Consider the following 18025-nt stretch of genomic DNA (forward strand, 5'->3'; position numbering starts at 1 on the left):
CAACCTAAGTGACGTAAATCAGAAAGTTTATGATCCAAAAATCCACTTTCGAAGTTCATCATGAATCTAATTAAAACCCTCTCGTAAGTTAATGGACCTCCCTTGTAATTAACGCTATATTATAAAACTAGGTTATAAGAAAATCTATACACACAACTTTATGGGTTTAATATAATATTTTGAAGTAATTGGTAGTCAATTTCCAAAAGTTCAGCAAAACCAAATGTTCAAAATGACATTTCTTGTTCATGAAAGGGGTACTTATGTATCTTGTTGAAGTATCATGGAGTCAAAGTTTAGACTTGGCACAGTATCCAGGCTTAGGACCAATTATTTTGTCGTCAGCCGAGCTGTAAACGAATAAACGTCACTGATTGCCGTATCACGTGATCCAGGAAGTTTTTGATCCGAAATGTATAGCAACAAAAACCCTTGAATCTGAAATGCACAGCAGCTGCGTAGCTAGTGTTCAGCTTCAATTTGCTCTAGACTTGAACGATGAAAACGAGAAGAACGATCGATGCACTGCGATCCCAAAAAAAAAAAGAGGGCACAGTTAGGGTGTCAGTGAAATAACTAGCTCTGTTCACGTGCTTATGATGGATGCATGCCAAAATCACGACGGAGGAACCTCTTGGTGATTTCGCGTGCAGAACTGGTTCCTTCAGTTCAGAACTCGCAGGGTGAGATGGCCCAACGCTTTGCAAGGACCCAACTGCACAACATTACAATACATAAGCTTCAATTTGTTGCCTGAAAAAATCTGACAAATGGGAGCATCAGAATCTCCTACCCTGTGTTCCTAGTTTGGAACACATACAGGCACTCCTGGTTTCTTATAGAAGTGTATCACCAAATGGAATAGAAAAATTGGCAACCTAGTGTTTATGTGCAGTGGTGGGTAACTGGTAAGTATGCCGTCCAGTTATTCAGTTACTCTCTGAGGAGTAACAATGTTTAACCATGGAAAATATTCAGTTACTATCCTAATGCAGAGGATCACTTGTTCAGACAAACAAGATCTGAATGTGTTATGCACAGTGCTTCTTTGGCCCCCTTTGGTTGGGGTTTTGAACATGCTTTTGCTTTTGCAAAAGCCAAAAACCAATTAAAGGGATCAAAAGCCACAGCTGTTTTAGGCCAAAAGCTGTTTGCCTACCAGACAGGGTAGAAGAATTACCGTGTGGAGAGATGACATAACTGTTGTCCAGATCATCTGATGAGTCCACTGTCAGCTTGGCCGAACCGCCTGCCGGGCACTCTCCGCTGACGCTGCCATCATCACCCGCTGTCGCCGGAGGAGCAGGTGCCACGGAATGCGGGGCGCGCTCAACAGCTGCCACCGCGTCACTGGCCTTGCCGTTTCTCTTGCCGAAGGTCAGCAGCCGCTTGAGCCCGTTGACGGCATCCATCGGTGACTGCACACTGCTCCTCGGGGTGGTCGGAGTTGGTGGTCGCTTCAGGGCATCTTCCACTTCCGTGCTCTTCTTCCCTGTCCATGGCGAAGTGTTGGACTCCGGCGATTGCTCAGTGGCGCTGGGGAGCGGGGAGCCGGTGGCCGATGTGTCGAGCTCAGATCTTGGGGAGAAGGAAGACTGAACGTTTGAGTACAGAGATTCAGAGCTCTCCCTTCGGAACTCTTCTTCTGCGTCAGCTGCTGGGGTTTCTCCGGCGACCTTATTGCTGCCAGTTGATTCCATGGTGTCCTCGACATTGTCGCTGTCCTCCTTATTGTCAGTGTCAGATCGTGGCTCAGGCCCTGGACATGTCCCGACACCATCCGATGCCTGAGGAGGCCTCGGAGTTTGCTCATCACTGTCCTTCTTGATGTACACGTAGCTCGGCTCGGTGTCAGAGTCTCCGGTAATCTCTTCACTCCCGAACTTTTCTGAAGATTGATCGACATATTCTTGTTGGATGCTTTTGTTGTCAGCATTTCCACAACCGGCTGGAGTAATCTCGCTGATACAAGGTAGGTCCCTCTCCTTCGAAGCCACCAGAGGCGCTGACGTGGGCTCGATGTCGTTGCCTGATCTTTTAACAAGAAACGGCTCGGGAGCGACGGCAGATGCCTTCCTACGATCAGCGACAACCGTCTGCTCCCTGGAACAGGAACTGCTCCGCACCAGGGCTATGGCGTCGTCGGCTCGCGGGGACGGAGTCGGTTGTTTGAGGTTGCTGCTTGCACCGTCGTAGGTCGACCGAGGCGGCAGGAACCGTGACGGCCTGGGACTCTCACCGCCGACGGCGACGGAGGAGGAGCCGCGGTCCTTGAACATGCTCCTGCTCCGTGACAGCATCGTCGACGTCCTCGGTCTAGGCGTGGCCGGTGATGCCGCCGCGGCCAGCGCGGCGGACGGCGGCGGCGGCAGCCTGTTATTCTCCTTCCGTGGCGTGGCGAGTGGTTGCGCCTGCGCCTGCGGCTGCCCCCGGTGCAGGTGCGACGACGGACGCCGCCTGGGGTCGGGGGTGGACAGCCTCGGGCTCGGGCTGCCTGCCGCCAGCGACGATGGCACACTGGTCCGGGGCCGTGCCAGCTTCGCGGCCGGCGGGTGACTCGGGTTGCCGCCCCGTGGCGTGACAGGGGTGGATGGCTTCACTTTCACCACCAAATTCCCGGGCTTCTGCGGCGGCCTAACTTGGTCCTGAAAAGAGTTGTTTTAGGCAGTAAATTTTTTTAGCACTCGATCGACACTTCAAAAAACAAACTAAGTTTTCTAGAATCCGTATGAATCTGTGCGGAATGATTATACCGCGATCACAATTTTTATGGTCATAAGATACAAATTAATTACGGATGAAAGTAACTACTGTGTGCTAGCTGTTTGCTAAGTTTTCACTGGATGGCCATAGATCAACTAAAAGACGTAGATGGCGTGGAACAAGCTGAGCCTCTTCGCCAAAAGCTCTGTGTTAGTACGATAGTTCAACTAATTAAACAACTAACGGATCACAAGAAAGGCACAAAAGTATGCCTACAGCGCTAGGATTAAGCAGCGGGAAGAAACGTGATAGTTGTTAGTTGCATCTTCCAAAAGGTATACAGAACAAATATTCTCGAGCAAAGACTACAACTTGTCTAAACGGCAAAAGACCATTTGATTTGAAGAATCATCGGAACAAAAATTGCCACAAGAAATGCAAGAAAAGGGCACCGTATGATTGGAAAATGATTCCATGCGACCTGTAACTGCAAGGAAGGAAGCCAAAGAAAGAGGCGTTTGAACGCATTTTCGAGAGCTTACCTCTCTGGCGTGACTGGCGGCTGCCGCGAGCTCGCCGCCGTCATGGTCACCGCCGCCACGCCGGCTGCCTCGCGAGCCGGTGCGGTCGAGGCGCGCCCAGAGCGCCTGCACCTCGGCCTCCTTGCGCTCCATGCGCGCGCGCCACTCCTGGCGCAGCCGCTCGTCCCTCCTCCTCACGTACTCCTCGTACCTTCTCCCCCTCCCGGCCGCATCCCCGACGCCCTCCTCGCCGCCACCGGCGCGACCGGCGACCTCGGCGACGGCATGCGCCCTCCTCTCGGCGAGGCGGCGCTTGTACCCGGCGAAGTCCCGCTCCAGCTCGGCCGCCTTCGCCCACAGGTGGTCCGTGCCCGCAGCGCCCGCGGTCTCCCTCGCGCGCAGCATGGTCGTCGTCGCTGCTGGAGCTCGCGACGACATAGCTAGTCGCTGCCTTCGAGATCGCGTGATGGCGTCGTGCGCGCGCGGTTGCTTTTGCTGGCGTCGATGATGGTGAGCTAGGGGCGCTCCGCGCTCGCGCGGCTACGTGTGCGACGACGTGACACGGGGGTGGTGGGCTTTGTGCTTGGAGTTGGACGCGGTCGTGGGGGCAGTCGGGCACGGCACGGTTGGCGCGGCACGGCAGGGGCCGGGCGGAACATGACGAGCGCGTCTTGGTCTCTTGGATTTTGGTTGACGTGTGGCGCGCACGCGCGCGCGGTGGATCCGCAGTTTCGTTTGGTGGGCTGTTCGTGTTGGTGCCAAGCGGGTGGGCCGAAGCAGCACGGTGGAAGTGGATGTCAGTTGCCAGTTTTGTCCGTACATATGATATATAATAAAAATTTGAATTTGAATATGGACTAGCAAACGTACCTTGGGCTGCAATGGGATTCAATATGCCTTGGATTCAAATTTCGTATGATCGTTGGATGGATACGAGTTGTTCTAGTTCAGATAAACACAAATTGTGAGTATAGGTCTAAGGTAACAAATAGCGGATATATAGCGGATCTCTCCCTCTCAGCAGCAGCAGCAGATGAAACAATGGAGGCTAGGGTTTGTGATTTTTATTCTTTCCAAGGATCAATCTCCACGACCGTTGATTCCAACCGAAGTCAGCGGCTCACAAAAACTAGGTCTATGAGCTACATTTGGGATGGTTTGTTGGGCTCATGATCATCCTCTATATGGTGGGACAGGCTGTCAAAAAATCAATCTCACAATGAAACTGACCAATCCTGCGTGGAACGACAATATTTATTAATGGAAACCTAAATTCCCAACATGTGTTCCAAAAACTATTGACTTGTAATAACTTATAATATGTTTCATCTTTCTTATATCAAATAGTCATTTCATTTATGTGCAACTTCTCCAAGAAATTGGGATGCTTCCTTGTATACCATTTCATGAAGTCGTGGGATGGCATAAGATTGCCACTGATCAACACTGTGAGCATATATATATTCCCTATGTATATTTTGTACACTACATAGCAAATTAATAAGTTAACTTATTATCTGCCATGCAAAGCTATCAGCTTCACCGAGGATAGAATTCTTGGGGGACATTTTGAAGAGCCATGCAAATGAATGTTTTGACAGCTTCCCTGGAGATCTCCAAGACATGCTTAAGGTCTTAGGCAAATTGTAAATTTGATGGTTAAGGCGGGACATAACTTTTATTATGCCTTGTTATATATAAGTGTCTCCCGGATTGTATACATGGTCATATACAATTGTATGAAGTTGAACTATGAAAAAAAAATCATTGTTTGGTTGTTTTCATGTGCATCCCTGAAATGAAGACATGACGTTAGCACAGGTACTATACTAGTCCTCTATATGGTGGGACAACCCAACACCTCCCACCACCAGTGCCGTGAGCATTAGAGAAGGGGACTCAGCATTCTTAACCTGGACTTCATCGGCCAAGTGCTGAGATTGAGATGGCTTTGGCTTGCTTGGGGTGAGACATATTGTCCATGGAAAGGCCTACAACTTCATTCCCATTGATAAAGAGGATAAAACTCTCAACACAACATTTGTCGTCCACCTAGGCAATGGATGTGAGGCCTCCTTCTGGACATCGAAGTAGCTGCAGGGAGAGGCTCTAGCGCAACTCTTCCTAGATCTGTTCACACACAACCGAAGAAATAATAGAACGGTAGCGGATGCCCCCCACAAATAGCAAGTAGATTAGAGACATTGACTATAACCTGTCACAATTACTAATAGAAGAGGTTGTAGCCCTCTAGCGCATGACTCAAGAGTCAAGATACCCAGCTAAGAGAAACAATGGACAACAAAATAACTTGGATCCACAATTATGTTTGGCCAATACTCCATAAAATCAGCTTACTCATTGTAATTTTGAAGAGTCCACACGAAGTGTCACTACTGTAGAGAATTGGAAGACTCAAGCACCACCCAAATGCAAACTTTTTACAAGGTTAATGTTTTTTTTTAAGGAACGGCAAGAGATTTGCCGTAAGTTTTATTAGACAATAGAAAAACAAGAATAAAGAACAAGAGGGTTTACCAAGTCCCTAGAACACACCTTAAGAACACAACTTAGTACAACTCTAAAAAGCCCGAAAGGAGAAGAGGAAAAAAGGGGCTTGGTAAGAGACCTGGCCTACTAGCGAATGAAAACTCAACTCCAAAGAAACAGAGGAAAAAAATAACCAGCCCACTAATTTGAGTCTTGATTTGGGTGCATGGCCTAATAAGAGGGTGACCAAATAAGTTTGTCTGTCAACTATGCTTTAGAAACCTGGAGACCACGGCACACCTTTTCCAGAAATTGAGTCTTTGCAAGGTGGCCGGATTTGGGGAGCTGTAGCACTGTAGCAGTCTAGGCAGGGAGGATCTCTCTCCTACCTTTTCACTGAAGGTCTGAGGATGAGAGCACATAAATCTGGTTCCTCGGGCTAACAGCGGTTGACAGTGTGGCGACAAGACCAGGAAGAAGATCATCATTGGGCATAGGCCATAGCTAACAATCTGGCAAATATGAGGGGAGCGCAACAAACACAGGGTTCTCAGCATGCAAGCCACACAGCGATGGAGGTGGCATATATGCGATCAAAGAGGAAGCGAGAACCTGGTGTTTTGCTGGAAACAAGGGATTATACAGATGTTTCTCCCACCATAACCTGAATCAGACTGATTGAGACTCAAGCAGTGATTCAATAAGCGCGGAGAGAGAAGGGATGTAGGACACGTAGAGTATAGCTAGGCTAAAACGCCAAAGCAGAGTTGCTTCCTTGAATCATGTAAACAGCCTAGGATAGCAAAGGGGTACGTGGCGAGCAGGTTCAGAACAGTTTGAAAAACCTCGTGTTGTTATGCACGGTTTTGCTCTTCTTGTGCAAACTGTGCCTTGTATATATACATAAAACTGCTTCCCTTCTTATCATCTTTCGAAAACAGAGGTTACTCATCAGCAGTCATGTTGCCAGCAGCAATCAGCAAACAATCACGCACATGCAGCTGCAGAAGTCAAAACCTGGGCAGCTGCGCTGCCAGAGGTCAGCAATCAGCACTCACGTCATAATCTCTGACGTCGAGGTGGGTGCTAACCCTAGCTACGATTCACTGTGTGATCGATAAACTTATTGTTGAAGAATAAGGCATTTTCATATTTATTTTAATCCATAAAAATAACGCAATAAAAATGAGAGTGAAGTCATGAATAAAAAGACAGAAACAATTCATGATGATAAGACAAATTATAGAACCGAAACATATGTGAAACAATATTTTACATAGCTGAAGCATCACAGACATGATCATAGATATAAAAGATGTGTTCTCAAATATCAAGATCATGATGATCACAAAAATAAAAGGAACCAGAAAAACAGTACTAGCATAATCATCCAAATCAACCAAACAAAGCATGCTGAATATGAAAGCAGTATTGCCTAGGAACATCATGATATTGATAATGAAACTCAGAAGAGGGTGAAGGAGATTATACCCTACGGCGGAGCCGCTCGCACCAGGAAAAGCCGTGGTGGTGCTTTGTTGTTGTAGTCGTCCTGCTTGATGCAGTGCAGAAAAGGACGCCGTGAAGAGGCACCGCTACAGGTTCACCAGCGAGTAGTCGTGCCACCACCGACACTCCCCAAAAACGTAATCGCCCGTCTTCACCCGAGCAGGTAAAGCCCACGACGGAGACGCGTTCCGGAGGCCTACTCTTCCATCTCTGGTGCTCGCCGGAGGTGGAACGGGAAGAACTTGCGCTGCTGGAAAGTGGTGTACTTCGCCAAGAGAGCTTAACCGAGAGGGGAGGATTTGTTTTATAGGCAGAGGCCAGAAGATGAGAAGCCGGCGGCACCGAGGGGTCACACCTCCCTTCCTGCGGTGGGAGAGACGGAGACGGAGAGCCAGAAGTCACGGGAGTTAACAGAAACTCCTCCAATCAATTCGTCACAGGAAACTGAGTGTCAAAAATAAAGGCCTCGCCCGCCCGTCCGCTCGCTCGCCGCCGCCGCCCGCCTGCCTGCCTCGCCTCGCCACACCCACGCCCACGCCCACGCGCACGCGCACGGGCTCGGGCCGGGCCGGGCGGCGGCGACGGCGGCACGCGCGCGCGTGTGGCATCCAGGTGATTCACTTTTACTTCTCAAATAGATCGATCAATGATCAAGTATTTAAGTAGAGTCGCCTCTCGATTAAATTCCCATATGGTATAAAAACCATTAATGTACATGTACGGACCATAGAGTTTAATAGAGATATTAAATAAATGGGCCAAGCCCATAATATCTAACAATCCCCACCAAACTCTAGGGTACGCAGTTTGGAGTTCTCAGAACCACATTCCTTTTATATATCAGTGTTTCGATGGAGACTGTTAAGTTGAACATCCATCTAGAAAGCTAGCTACACTCATCCACAACTGAACAATGGACAGAACCTTGAATTGACAGTTTTGTGCGAGATGAGTTTTACATAGCCTCTTAACTGATACTAGGCTGCCAGGTGCCTTCCCTCTGTTTTGAAGCATATAAGTCACACTTCGAGGCCTTTTTATGAGCATCTAGAGATTACCCACATCTCATAGATTGTGACTAGCAATCGAGCTCATATAGGTGTGTTCCTTATAGGATGTTCTGTAGGACAACATCCCCGCTATACCAAGCCACTCGGATCACATTAAGAACTTAATCATCCTGCCTAACAGTATTGGAGAGACGGTGCATCTCCAACGAACTGAGCTATAATCTAAGGGGTCTCTCCCTCAGTCAATCAACAGCTTGTTTCGCCATCCTAATTCACGGGATCTCCGATCACATAGGATAGGTTACCACTGTTGATGGCTCTATGTGGGTCTCAAACCCAGTTCCCTCGACGCACCTTCTATCACATTGCGTGACAAACCCTTAGTGAATTGATCTGCCAGATTATTTGATGTATGGACATAGTCCAATGCAATTACTCCGGAGTTTCTCAGTTTTCTGACAGTCTTCAAACGTCTCTTCACATGCTTTGTGGACTTCATGTTATCCTTAGAACTGTTTACCTTAGTGATCACAGTTTGATTATCACAGTTCATGGAAATTGCCGGGATTGGTTTCTCAACAATCGGCAAATCCATCAGGAGATCACGGAGCCACTCTGCCTCAGCACTAGCGGTATCCAATGCGGTCAGTTCTGCTTCCATTGTAGACTTCGTTAAGATAGTCTGCTTGCAAGACTTCCAAGAAACAGCACCACCTCCAAGTAGGAACACGTATCCACTCGTGGCATACAGCTGATCCGCATCAGAAATCCAATTAGCATCACAATAACCCTCTAGTACCCTCGGATACCCGGAAAATTGAATGCTGTAACTCATTGTCCCTTTCAAATAGCGCAGCACTCTCTCAAGAGCATTCCAGTGAGTATCTCCCGGATTTGACACAAATCGGCTCAGTTTGCTTACAGCGAACGAGATATTAGGCCTGGTTGCGCTAGCTAGGTACATAAGAGAACCAATTATCTGTGAATATCTCAATTGGTCTCTTGCAATTCTGTGATTCTTCCTCAAATGAACACTTGGATCATACGGAGTAGGAGCAGGCGTACACTCACTGTACCCAAATCGGTTCAAGACATTTTCCACATAGTGAGACTGCATAAGAATTACCCCACCATTTCCTTCCTCCCTTGAAAGCTTAATGTTGAGAATAACATCAGCCTCTCCCAAGTCTTTCATCTCAAAGTTACTCGACAAAAAATCTTTTACTTCTTTAATCACATTTAGATTGTTGCCAAATATTAATATATCATCCACATATAGGCATAGTATCACACCATCACCACCACCAAACCGATAATATACACATTTATCAGCTTCATTCACAACAAAGCCGGCTGATGTTAAAGTTTTATCAAACTTCTCATGCCACTGCTTGGGGGCTTGCTTTAGGCCGTACAGGGACTTCAATAACTTACAAACTTTACCCTCTTGACCATTTGCAATAAACCCATCAGGCTGATCCATGTAGATCTCTTCCTCAAGCTCTCCATTTAGGAAGGCTGTCTTAACATCCATCTGATGAATGAAAAGACCATGTGAGGCAGCCAGGGATAGCAACACACGAATGGTCATCAATCGAGCAACAGGTGAGTAAGTATCAAAGTAATCTTCACCTTCCTTCTGTGTATAACCCTTAGCAACAAGCCTAGCTTTGTACTTCTCAATTGTACCATCAGGCCCCAGCTTCTTTTTAAACACCCATTTGCAGCCCACAGGTTTGCAACCAAATGGACGGTCAACCATTTCCCACGTCCTATTGGACATAATGGAGTCCATCTCACTTTGCACTGCCTCCTTCCACATGTCAGAATCAGGAGAGGAGTATGCCTCAGAAACGGTTGTGGGAGTGTCATCCACGAGATATATAATAAAGTCTTCTCCAAAGGATTTTGCAACTCTTTGCCTCTTACTCCTTCGAGTGACAGTATTATCATCCTCCTCAGGATTTTGCTCAAGCTCATGGGTGTTATCATCAGCGTGTATATTCGATTCATGAAATTCAGGAACAGGATCATGACTAGACACGCTAGATGCACCTATTTTCATTGGAAATTCATTCTCAAAGAACGTGGCATCTCTAGACTCCATGACCGTTCCAACAGCCATATCAGGAGCACTAGAATTTATTATTAAAAACCGATAGCCCACACTATGAATGGCATAGCCTAGGAAAACACAATCTACAGTTTTTGGTCCAAGCTTTCGCTTTTTGTTTATTGGCACGTTCACTTTGGCCAAACAACCCCAAACGCGAAGATAAGAAATATTTAACCTCTTTTTCTCCCATTCCTCAAATGGAGTGATTTCTTTGTTCTTTGTGGGCACTCTATTTAGGACATGATTCGCAGTTAAAATTGCCTCACCTCACCATTCCTTAGATAAACCAGCTATCTCCAACATGGCATTCACCAAGTCAGTTAGAGTGCGGTTCTTTCTCTCAGCAATCCCATTGGATTGTGGTGAGTATGGAGGTGTCCTCTCATGGATTATACCGTGCACCGCGCAAAACTCAGAAAATTCATTAGAGAAATATTCTCCCCCGCGATCGGACCGCAACCGTTTGATTTTCTTTTCAAGTTGATTCTCAGCCTCAGCTTTAAAGGTTTTAAAATAATGTAATGCCTCATCTTTTGTTTTAATTAGGTACACATAGCAATATCGAGTGCAATCATCTATGAACGTTATGAAGTATCTCTTACCACCTTTTGTCAAAATTCCGTTCATTTCACAAATATCGGAATGGATGAGTTCAAGTGGTGCCAACTCTCTCGCCGCAACTGCCTTGTGAGGCTTGCGAGGTTGTTTTGCCTCAACGCATGTATGACATTTGGAGCTTTTGGCAACGTCAAATTTAGGAATTAAATTCAAACCAGCTAAGCGGGACATGCAACCAAAATTAACATGACATAATCGAGAATGCCAAACATTCATCTCAACATTAACGTTATTAACGACATTATTCACTGCAAGAGGTAAAGTATCAACCAAAGACAAGCGGAACAAGCCTCCGCTCTCATAGCCTTTTCCAACAAAGGTTCCATACTTCGACATAACACATTTATTCGACTCAAACATAAGTTTAAAACCGTCTCGACATAGCAGAGAGCCACTAATAAGATTTTTCCTTATTGAGGGGACATGATGCACGTTCTTGAGTTGCACGGTCTTCCCCGAAGTAAGCTTCAGATCCACCGTACCAACACCATGAACACCAGCACGCGCACCATTCCCCATCAGCAAGGCTCCACTCCTCCCGACCTGGTAAAAAGAAAACAAGGACTTATCAGCACACACATGTATATTTGCACCTGTATCAACCCACCAATCAGGTGAGGAACAAACTGTAAATGCAGATAAATTACCGTACCCAGAAGCGTCTGCATCAGTCTCAATGGTGTTGACTGTCTTCGCCTTTGGTGGGGGCTTCCACTTAGCCTCAGGACACTCTCTAGAGAAGTGCCCAGTGTTCCCACAAGTGAAGCAGTTCATCTTTGCCTTGTCTAATCCCATCTTCTTATTATTACCTTTCTTGAAGGAGGTAGTGGGTTTCTGCTTAAGCTCCTGCTGGGGCTTCTTCTTTTGTGGCTTAGGACAAAACTTTTGCACCACATGTGCACTAGTAGTCGCCTCACCATTCCCGCCCTTGCTCTTTCCCTTAACATCCTTTGCTCTTGCCTTGTCCTCAACATCAAGAGTGCCAACAAGTTCAGCAATGCTAAACTGCCGCCTCTTGTGTTTCAAGGTAGTAGCAAAATCAGTCCAGGAAGGTGGCAGCTTAGCAATAATGCACCCTGCCACGAACCTGTCAGGGAGAGGATAGCCGTACAGCTCTAATTCCTTCACCAGTCCCTGTATCTCATGAGCCTGTTCGATTACAGGACGGTTATCAACCATCTTGTAGTCATGGAACTGCTCCATGATGTACAACTCAGAACCGGCGTCGGAAAGACCGTACCGGGCCTCAAGAGCCTCCCACATAGCTCTGCCAGTCGGGAGTGGTATGTAGGCATCAACCAAAGAATCACTGATGATGCTCAACAGTGCAGCCTTGCACATGGTCTCAACATGTCCCCAAGCCTGCTCATCCTCATCGGATCTCACAGTAGCAGGCTGCTCATTGAGCACATGACCACAGCGCATGGCCGACAACCACAGAAGGGCTTTCTCACGCCACCTCTTGTAGTGAGTGCCCTCAAACGGCGTAGGCTTTAGCATGCTCGCAAAGCCAACAGATGAAAATGGCCTGAAATTACGTTTTTGGAATGTTGAAAAATAAGGCATTTTCATATTTATTTTAATCCATAAAAATAACGCAATAAAAATGAGAGTGAAGTCATGAATAAAAAGACAGAAACAATTCATGATGATAAGACAAATTATAGAGCCGAAACATATGTGAAACATTGTTTTACATAGCTGAAGCATCACAGACATGATCATAGATATAAAAGATGTGTTCTCAAATATCAAGATCATGATGATCACAAAAATAAAAGGAACCAGAAAAACAGTACTAGCATAATCATCCAAATCAACCAAACAAAGCATGCTGAATATGAAAGCAGTATTGCCTAGGAACATCATGATATTGATAATGAAACTCAGAAGAGGGTGAAGGAGATTATACCCTGCGGCGGAGCCGCTCGCACCAGGAAAAGCCATGGTGGTGCTTTGTTGTTGTAGTCGTCCCGCTTGATGCAGTGCAGAAAAGGACGCCGTGAAGAGCCACCGCTATAGGTTCACCAGCGAGTAGTCGTGCCACCACCGACACTCCCCAAAAACGTAATCGCCCATCTTCACCCGAGCAGGTGAAGCCCACGACGGAGATGCGTTCCGGAGGCCTACTCTTCTATCTCTGGTGCTCGCCGGAGGTGGAACGGGAAGAACTTGCGCTGCTGGAAAGTGGTGTACTTCGCCAAGAGAGCTTAACCGAGAGGGGAGGATTTGTTTTATAGGCAGAGGCCAGAAGATGAGAAGCCGGCGGCACCGAGGGGTCACACCTCCCTTCCTGCGGTGGGAGAGACGGAGACGGAGAGCCAGAAGTCACGGGAGTTAACAGAAACTCCTCCAATCAATTCGTCACAGGAAACTGAGTGTCAAAAATAAAGGCCTCGCCCGCCCGTCCGCTCGCTCGCCGCCGCCGCCCGCCTGCCTCGCCTCGCCACACCCACGCCCACGCGCACGCGCACGGGCTCGGGCCGGGCCGGGCGGCGGCGACGGCGGCGCGCGCGCGCGTGTGGCATCCAGGTGATTCACTTTTACTTCTCAAATAGATCGATCAATGATCAAGTATTTAAGTAGAGTCGCCTCTCGATTAAATTCCCATATGGTATAAAAACCATTAATGTACATGTACGGACCATAGAGTTTAATAGAGATATTAAATAAATGGGCCAAGCCCATAATATCTAACAATCCCCACCAAACTCTAGGGTACGCAGTTTGGAGTTCTCAGAACCACATTCCTTTTATATACCAGTGTTTCGATGGAGACTGTTAAGTTGAACATCCATCTAGAAAGCTAGCTACACTCATCCACAACTGAACAATGGACAGAACCTTGAATTGACAGTTTTGTGCGAGATGAGTTTTACATAGCCTCTTAACTGATACTAGGCTGTCAGGTGCCTTCCCTCTGTTTTGAAGCATATAAGTCACACTTCGAGGCCTTTTTATGAGCATCTAGAGATTACCCACATCTCATAGATTGTGACTAGCAATCGAGCTCATATAGGTGTGTTCCTTATAGGATGTTCTGTAGGACAACATCCCCGCTATACCAAGCCACTCGGATCACATTAAGAACTTAATCATCCTACCTAACAGTATTGGAGAGACGGTGCATCTCCAACGAACTGAGCTATAATCTAAGGGGTCTCTCCCTCAGTCAATCAACAGCTTGTTTCGCCATCCTAATTCACGGGATCTCCGATCACATAGGATAGGTTACCACTGTTGATGGCTCTATGTGGGTCTCAAACCCAGTTCCCTCGACGCACCTTCTATCACATTGCGTGACAAACCCTTAGTGAATTGATCTGCCAGATTATTTGATGTATGGACATAGTCCAATGCAATTACTCCGGAGTTTCTCAGTTTTCTGACAGTCTTCAAACGTCTCTTCACATGCTTTGTGGACTTCATGTTATCCTTAGAACTGTTTACCTTAGTGATCACAGTTTGATTATCACAGTTCATGGAAATTGCCGGGATTGGTTTCTCAACAATCGGCAAATCCATCAGGAGATCACGGAGCCACTCTGCCTCAGCACTAGCGGTATCCAATGCGGTCAGTTCTGCTTCCATTGTAGACTTCGTTAAGATAGTCTGCTTGCAAGACTTCCAAGAAACAGCACCACCTCCAAGTAGGAACACGTATCCACTCGTGGCATACAGCTGATCCGCATCAGAAATCCAATTAGCATCACAATAACCCTCTAGTACCCTCGGATACCCGGAAAAGTGAATGCTGTAACTCATTGTCCCTTTCAAATAGCGCAGCACTCTCTCAAGAGCATTCCAGTGAGTATCTCCCGGATTTGACACAAACCGGCTCAGTTTGCTTACAGCGAACGAGATATTAGGCCTGGTTGCGCTAGCTAGGTACATAAGAGAACCAATTATCTGTGAATATCTCAATTGGTCTCTTGCAATTCTGTGATTCTTCCTCAAATGAACACTTGGATCATATGGAGTAGGAGCAGGCGTACACTCACTGTACCCAAATCGGTTCAAGACCTTTTCCACATAGTGAGACTGCATAAGAATTACCCCACCATTTCCTTCCTCCCTTGAAAGCTTAATGTTGAGAATAACATCAGCCTCTCCCAAGTCTTTCATCTCAAAGTTACTCGACAAAAAATATTTTACTTCTTTAATCACATTTAGATTGTTGCCAAATATTAATATATCATCCACATATAGGCATAGTATCACACCATCACCACCACCAAACCGATAATATACACATTTATCAGCTTCATTCACAACAAAGCCGGCTGATGTTAAAGTTTTATCAAACTTCTCATGCCACTGCTTGGGGGCTTGCTTTAGGCCGTACAGGGACTTCAATAACTTACAAACTTTACCCTCTTGACCATTTGCAATAAACCCATCAGGCTGATCCATGTAGATCTCTTCCTCAAGCTCTCCATTTAGGAAGGCTGTCTTAACATCCATCTGATGAATGAAAAGACCATGTGAGGCAGCCAGGGATAGCAACACACGAATGGTCATCAATCGAGCAACAGGTGAGTAAGTATCAAAGTAATCTTCACATTCCTTCTGTGTATAACCCTTAGCAACAAGCCTAGCTTTGTACTTCTCAATTGTACCATCAGGCCTCAGCTTCTTTTTAAACACCCATTTGCAGCCCACAGGTTTGCAACCAAATGGACGGTCAACCATTTCCCACGTCCTATTGGACATAATGGAGTCCATCTCACTTTGCACTGCCTCCTTCCACATGTCAGAATCAGGAGAGGAGTATGCCTCAGAAACGGTTGTGGGAGTGTCATCCACGAGATATATAATAAAGTCTTCTCCAAAGGATTTTGCAACTCTTTGCCTCTTACTCCTTCGAGTGACAGTATTATCATCCTCCTCAGGATTTTGCTCAAGCTCATGGGTGTTATCATCAGCGTGTATATTCGATTCATGAAATTCAGGAACAGGATCATGACTAGACACGCTAGATGCACCTATTTTCATTGGAAATTCATTCTCAAAGAACGTGGCATCTCTAGACTCCATGACCGTTCCAACAGCCATATCAGGAGCACTAGAATGGCGCCCTTCTCGACCGTGTGGCACTACTCTAGAGAGTGCCACACGGTCGAGAAGGGCGCCGGCCAAAAGCAAGGTGAGCGACCCCCCCTCCGCCGCGGCCTTAGCGGATCAGATCTGAGCTCAGGTAGCCGTAGATGCAGATTTCTTTGTGTGGGAATGGTCCGCTTGGCGCTTAGATCTGTTCGATTGCTATGGGATTCGTGATAGGCCTTAGCGGATCAGATCTGAGCTCAGGCTAGTTCGTTTGCTTGTCTTGTTTTAGCATCAAAACACCTGCGGTCTGGGTGGGTTGCTATGGCATCTCTTGTCTTGTTGTTGACTTGTTTCACAAGAGCGCGCAGATTATGATAGAATTGATCAGGAAGCTGATGAATGGAGGGCTAAGCAAATAGCCAAGGACATTGCAAAGCGGAAGGTGCTGTCTCGTATTTGTGAAATTTGTTTCACAATTAAAGATATATTGCAGTAGGGCATCATTGTTGCTTCACGGCTAATGTATTCACTTTTGTACTTGTAAACCAGGTGGAAAGCATGCAGCTGATTGCTAGAAAGAAAGCAAATGAGGAAAGAAAGCGTCTAGAATCTGAGGTACCATGGAATAAAATTCCATGCCTAGGCTGCCCTGTGAAAGTTCTCTTCTCTAGGGTGTTTCAGAACTGTCTTTTACTAGTTGTATGCAAGCGCATACCGCATACTACTGAACATTGATACAAACCAATGATTTTTTGTTTGTATAAGTTTAGTTGCAACATTTTAAGTCGTGCCTTTTTTATTCTTGTGACCTTTATCTAGTTTTCTTATTACTCTAGAAACCCTCTGATCTCTATACTTGTCTTAGTGCAAGCAATCTTCAGGGATATCATTCACCTATTTTCTTGTTTTTTTAGAGAGAGCTATCTTGCAATCAGTTCATGAAGAATTGAGTAGTCATTCAAATTTCTTTATACTTTAATCTACTAATGATTCTGTGGACGTTTTTGAGTTAATAGTACCATCATAATATTCTTTATCCTGAATAAGATAATTTTCCCAATTGGCAATTTGAAATCTGGTACTTCCAGCTGGAGCTTGCCCTAATGGTCGAGAAACTCCAGGAGCTTCGGTCTATAAGAGTTCAAAAAATGAAGAAACAAGGTAAGATATTCTTATTTTCCTATTTATTTATTTACATTCTCTGTTTTACAAAATATGTTCTGTACATGAATGAGTTGTATTATCTAGAAAATAATTAATAATTGGATTATTTTGTATTTAGTTAATAAATATATTAGTACTTAATCATTCATGTTATTATTGTGCCTTGAAAGCATGGGCAGTGGCGGGAAAAATTATGGTGCCTACTGACTAGACTTTATTTTCCTAGTTGACTTACACAGTGAAACAACAATTCCCATGATGGACTTTTACTAAAGTGAAGAGATGGGTTATCATTGTGTTTTTCTGACCTTAAATACTATGTTATTCATATTCTGGCATTTTGCATGCTGAAGGCTGAACCGCTGAAGCACATATGCCTGTAATGATCCTATTCTCTTTTTAAGAGAAGAGGATGTCATATCCATTTGGAATCCTGGCACAGTACTAGCTAAATTCTAAAGACATCCTTTTTAAGAGAAGAGGATGTCATATCCATTTTTTCCAGGGATGAGAAATCTCAGCTTCTCTTAGGTATAAGGCGTGCTAGCAGACCCCAACCAGCTCTGTCATCATCAGTTTTATCAAGTGACAGCATGCACATTGGAATCCTGGCAGCAGCAGCCCATGCTGCTGCAAATAGTAGCCCATTTACTATTTTCTATAACCCAAGGTATTTTAGTTGCTAATTGTACCTTATTGAAACTTTCAGCCAGTACTTAGGCTAATGAATCATACTATTCTTCGGATAGGGCAAGCCCATCGGAATTTGTCATCCCTTTAGCAAAATACAATAAAGCTCTGTATACACAAGTGTCCCTTGGAATGCGATTCAGAATGCTCTTTGAGAC

General features: G+C 45.8%; 1 protein-coding gene across 1 annotated transcript; it reads right to left on the reverse strand.

The window, feature by feature from the left end:
• Positions 1-265: 265 nt before the first annotated feature.
• LOC136523013 (flocculation protein FLO11-like) lies at positions 266-3757 on the reverse strand. The gene is made up of 4 exons (XM_066516796.1): positions 3246-3757; positions 1181-2645; positions 632-715; positions 266-525 (listed from the first exon to the last, which is right to left on the reverse strand). The coding sequence occupies exons 1-4, from the start codon at positions 3660-3662 to the stop codon at positions 476-478; spliced, it is 2016 nt and encodes a 671-aa protein (XP_066372893.1). The 5' UTR covers positions 3663-3757; the 3' UTR covers positions 266-475.
• Between the last annotated feature and the right edge of the window lie 14268 nt (positions 3758-18025).

The sequence above is a fragment of the Miscanthus floridulus genome, chromosome 18 (assembly GCF_019320115.1).
Source record: "Miscanthus floridulus cultivar M001 chromosome 18, ASM1932011v1, whole genome shotgun sequence".
Lineage (NCBI taxonomy): Eukaryota > Viridiplantae > Streptophyta > Magnoliopsida > Poales > Poaceae > Miscanthus > Miscanthus floridulus.

Coding starts and splice junctions, on each gene's coding strand:
- LOC136523013 (XM_066516796.1), bottom strand. CDS start 3,662: ATGTCGTCGCGAGCTCCAGCAGCGACGACGACCATGCTGCGCGCGAGG. Junction 716..1,180: donor TTATGTCATCTCTCCACACG/GTAATTCTTCTA, acceptor AATGTTGTGCAG/TTGGGTCCTTGCAAAGCGTT. Junction 526..631: donor GCACGCGAAATCACCAAGAG/GTTCCTCCGTCG, acceptor TTGGGATCGCAG/TGCATCGATCGTTCTTCTCG.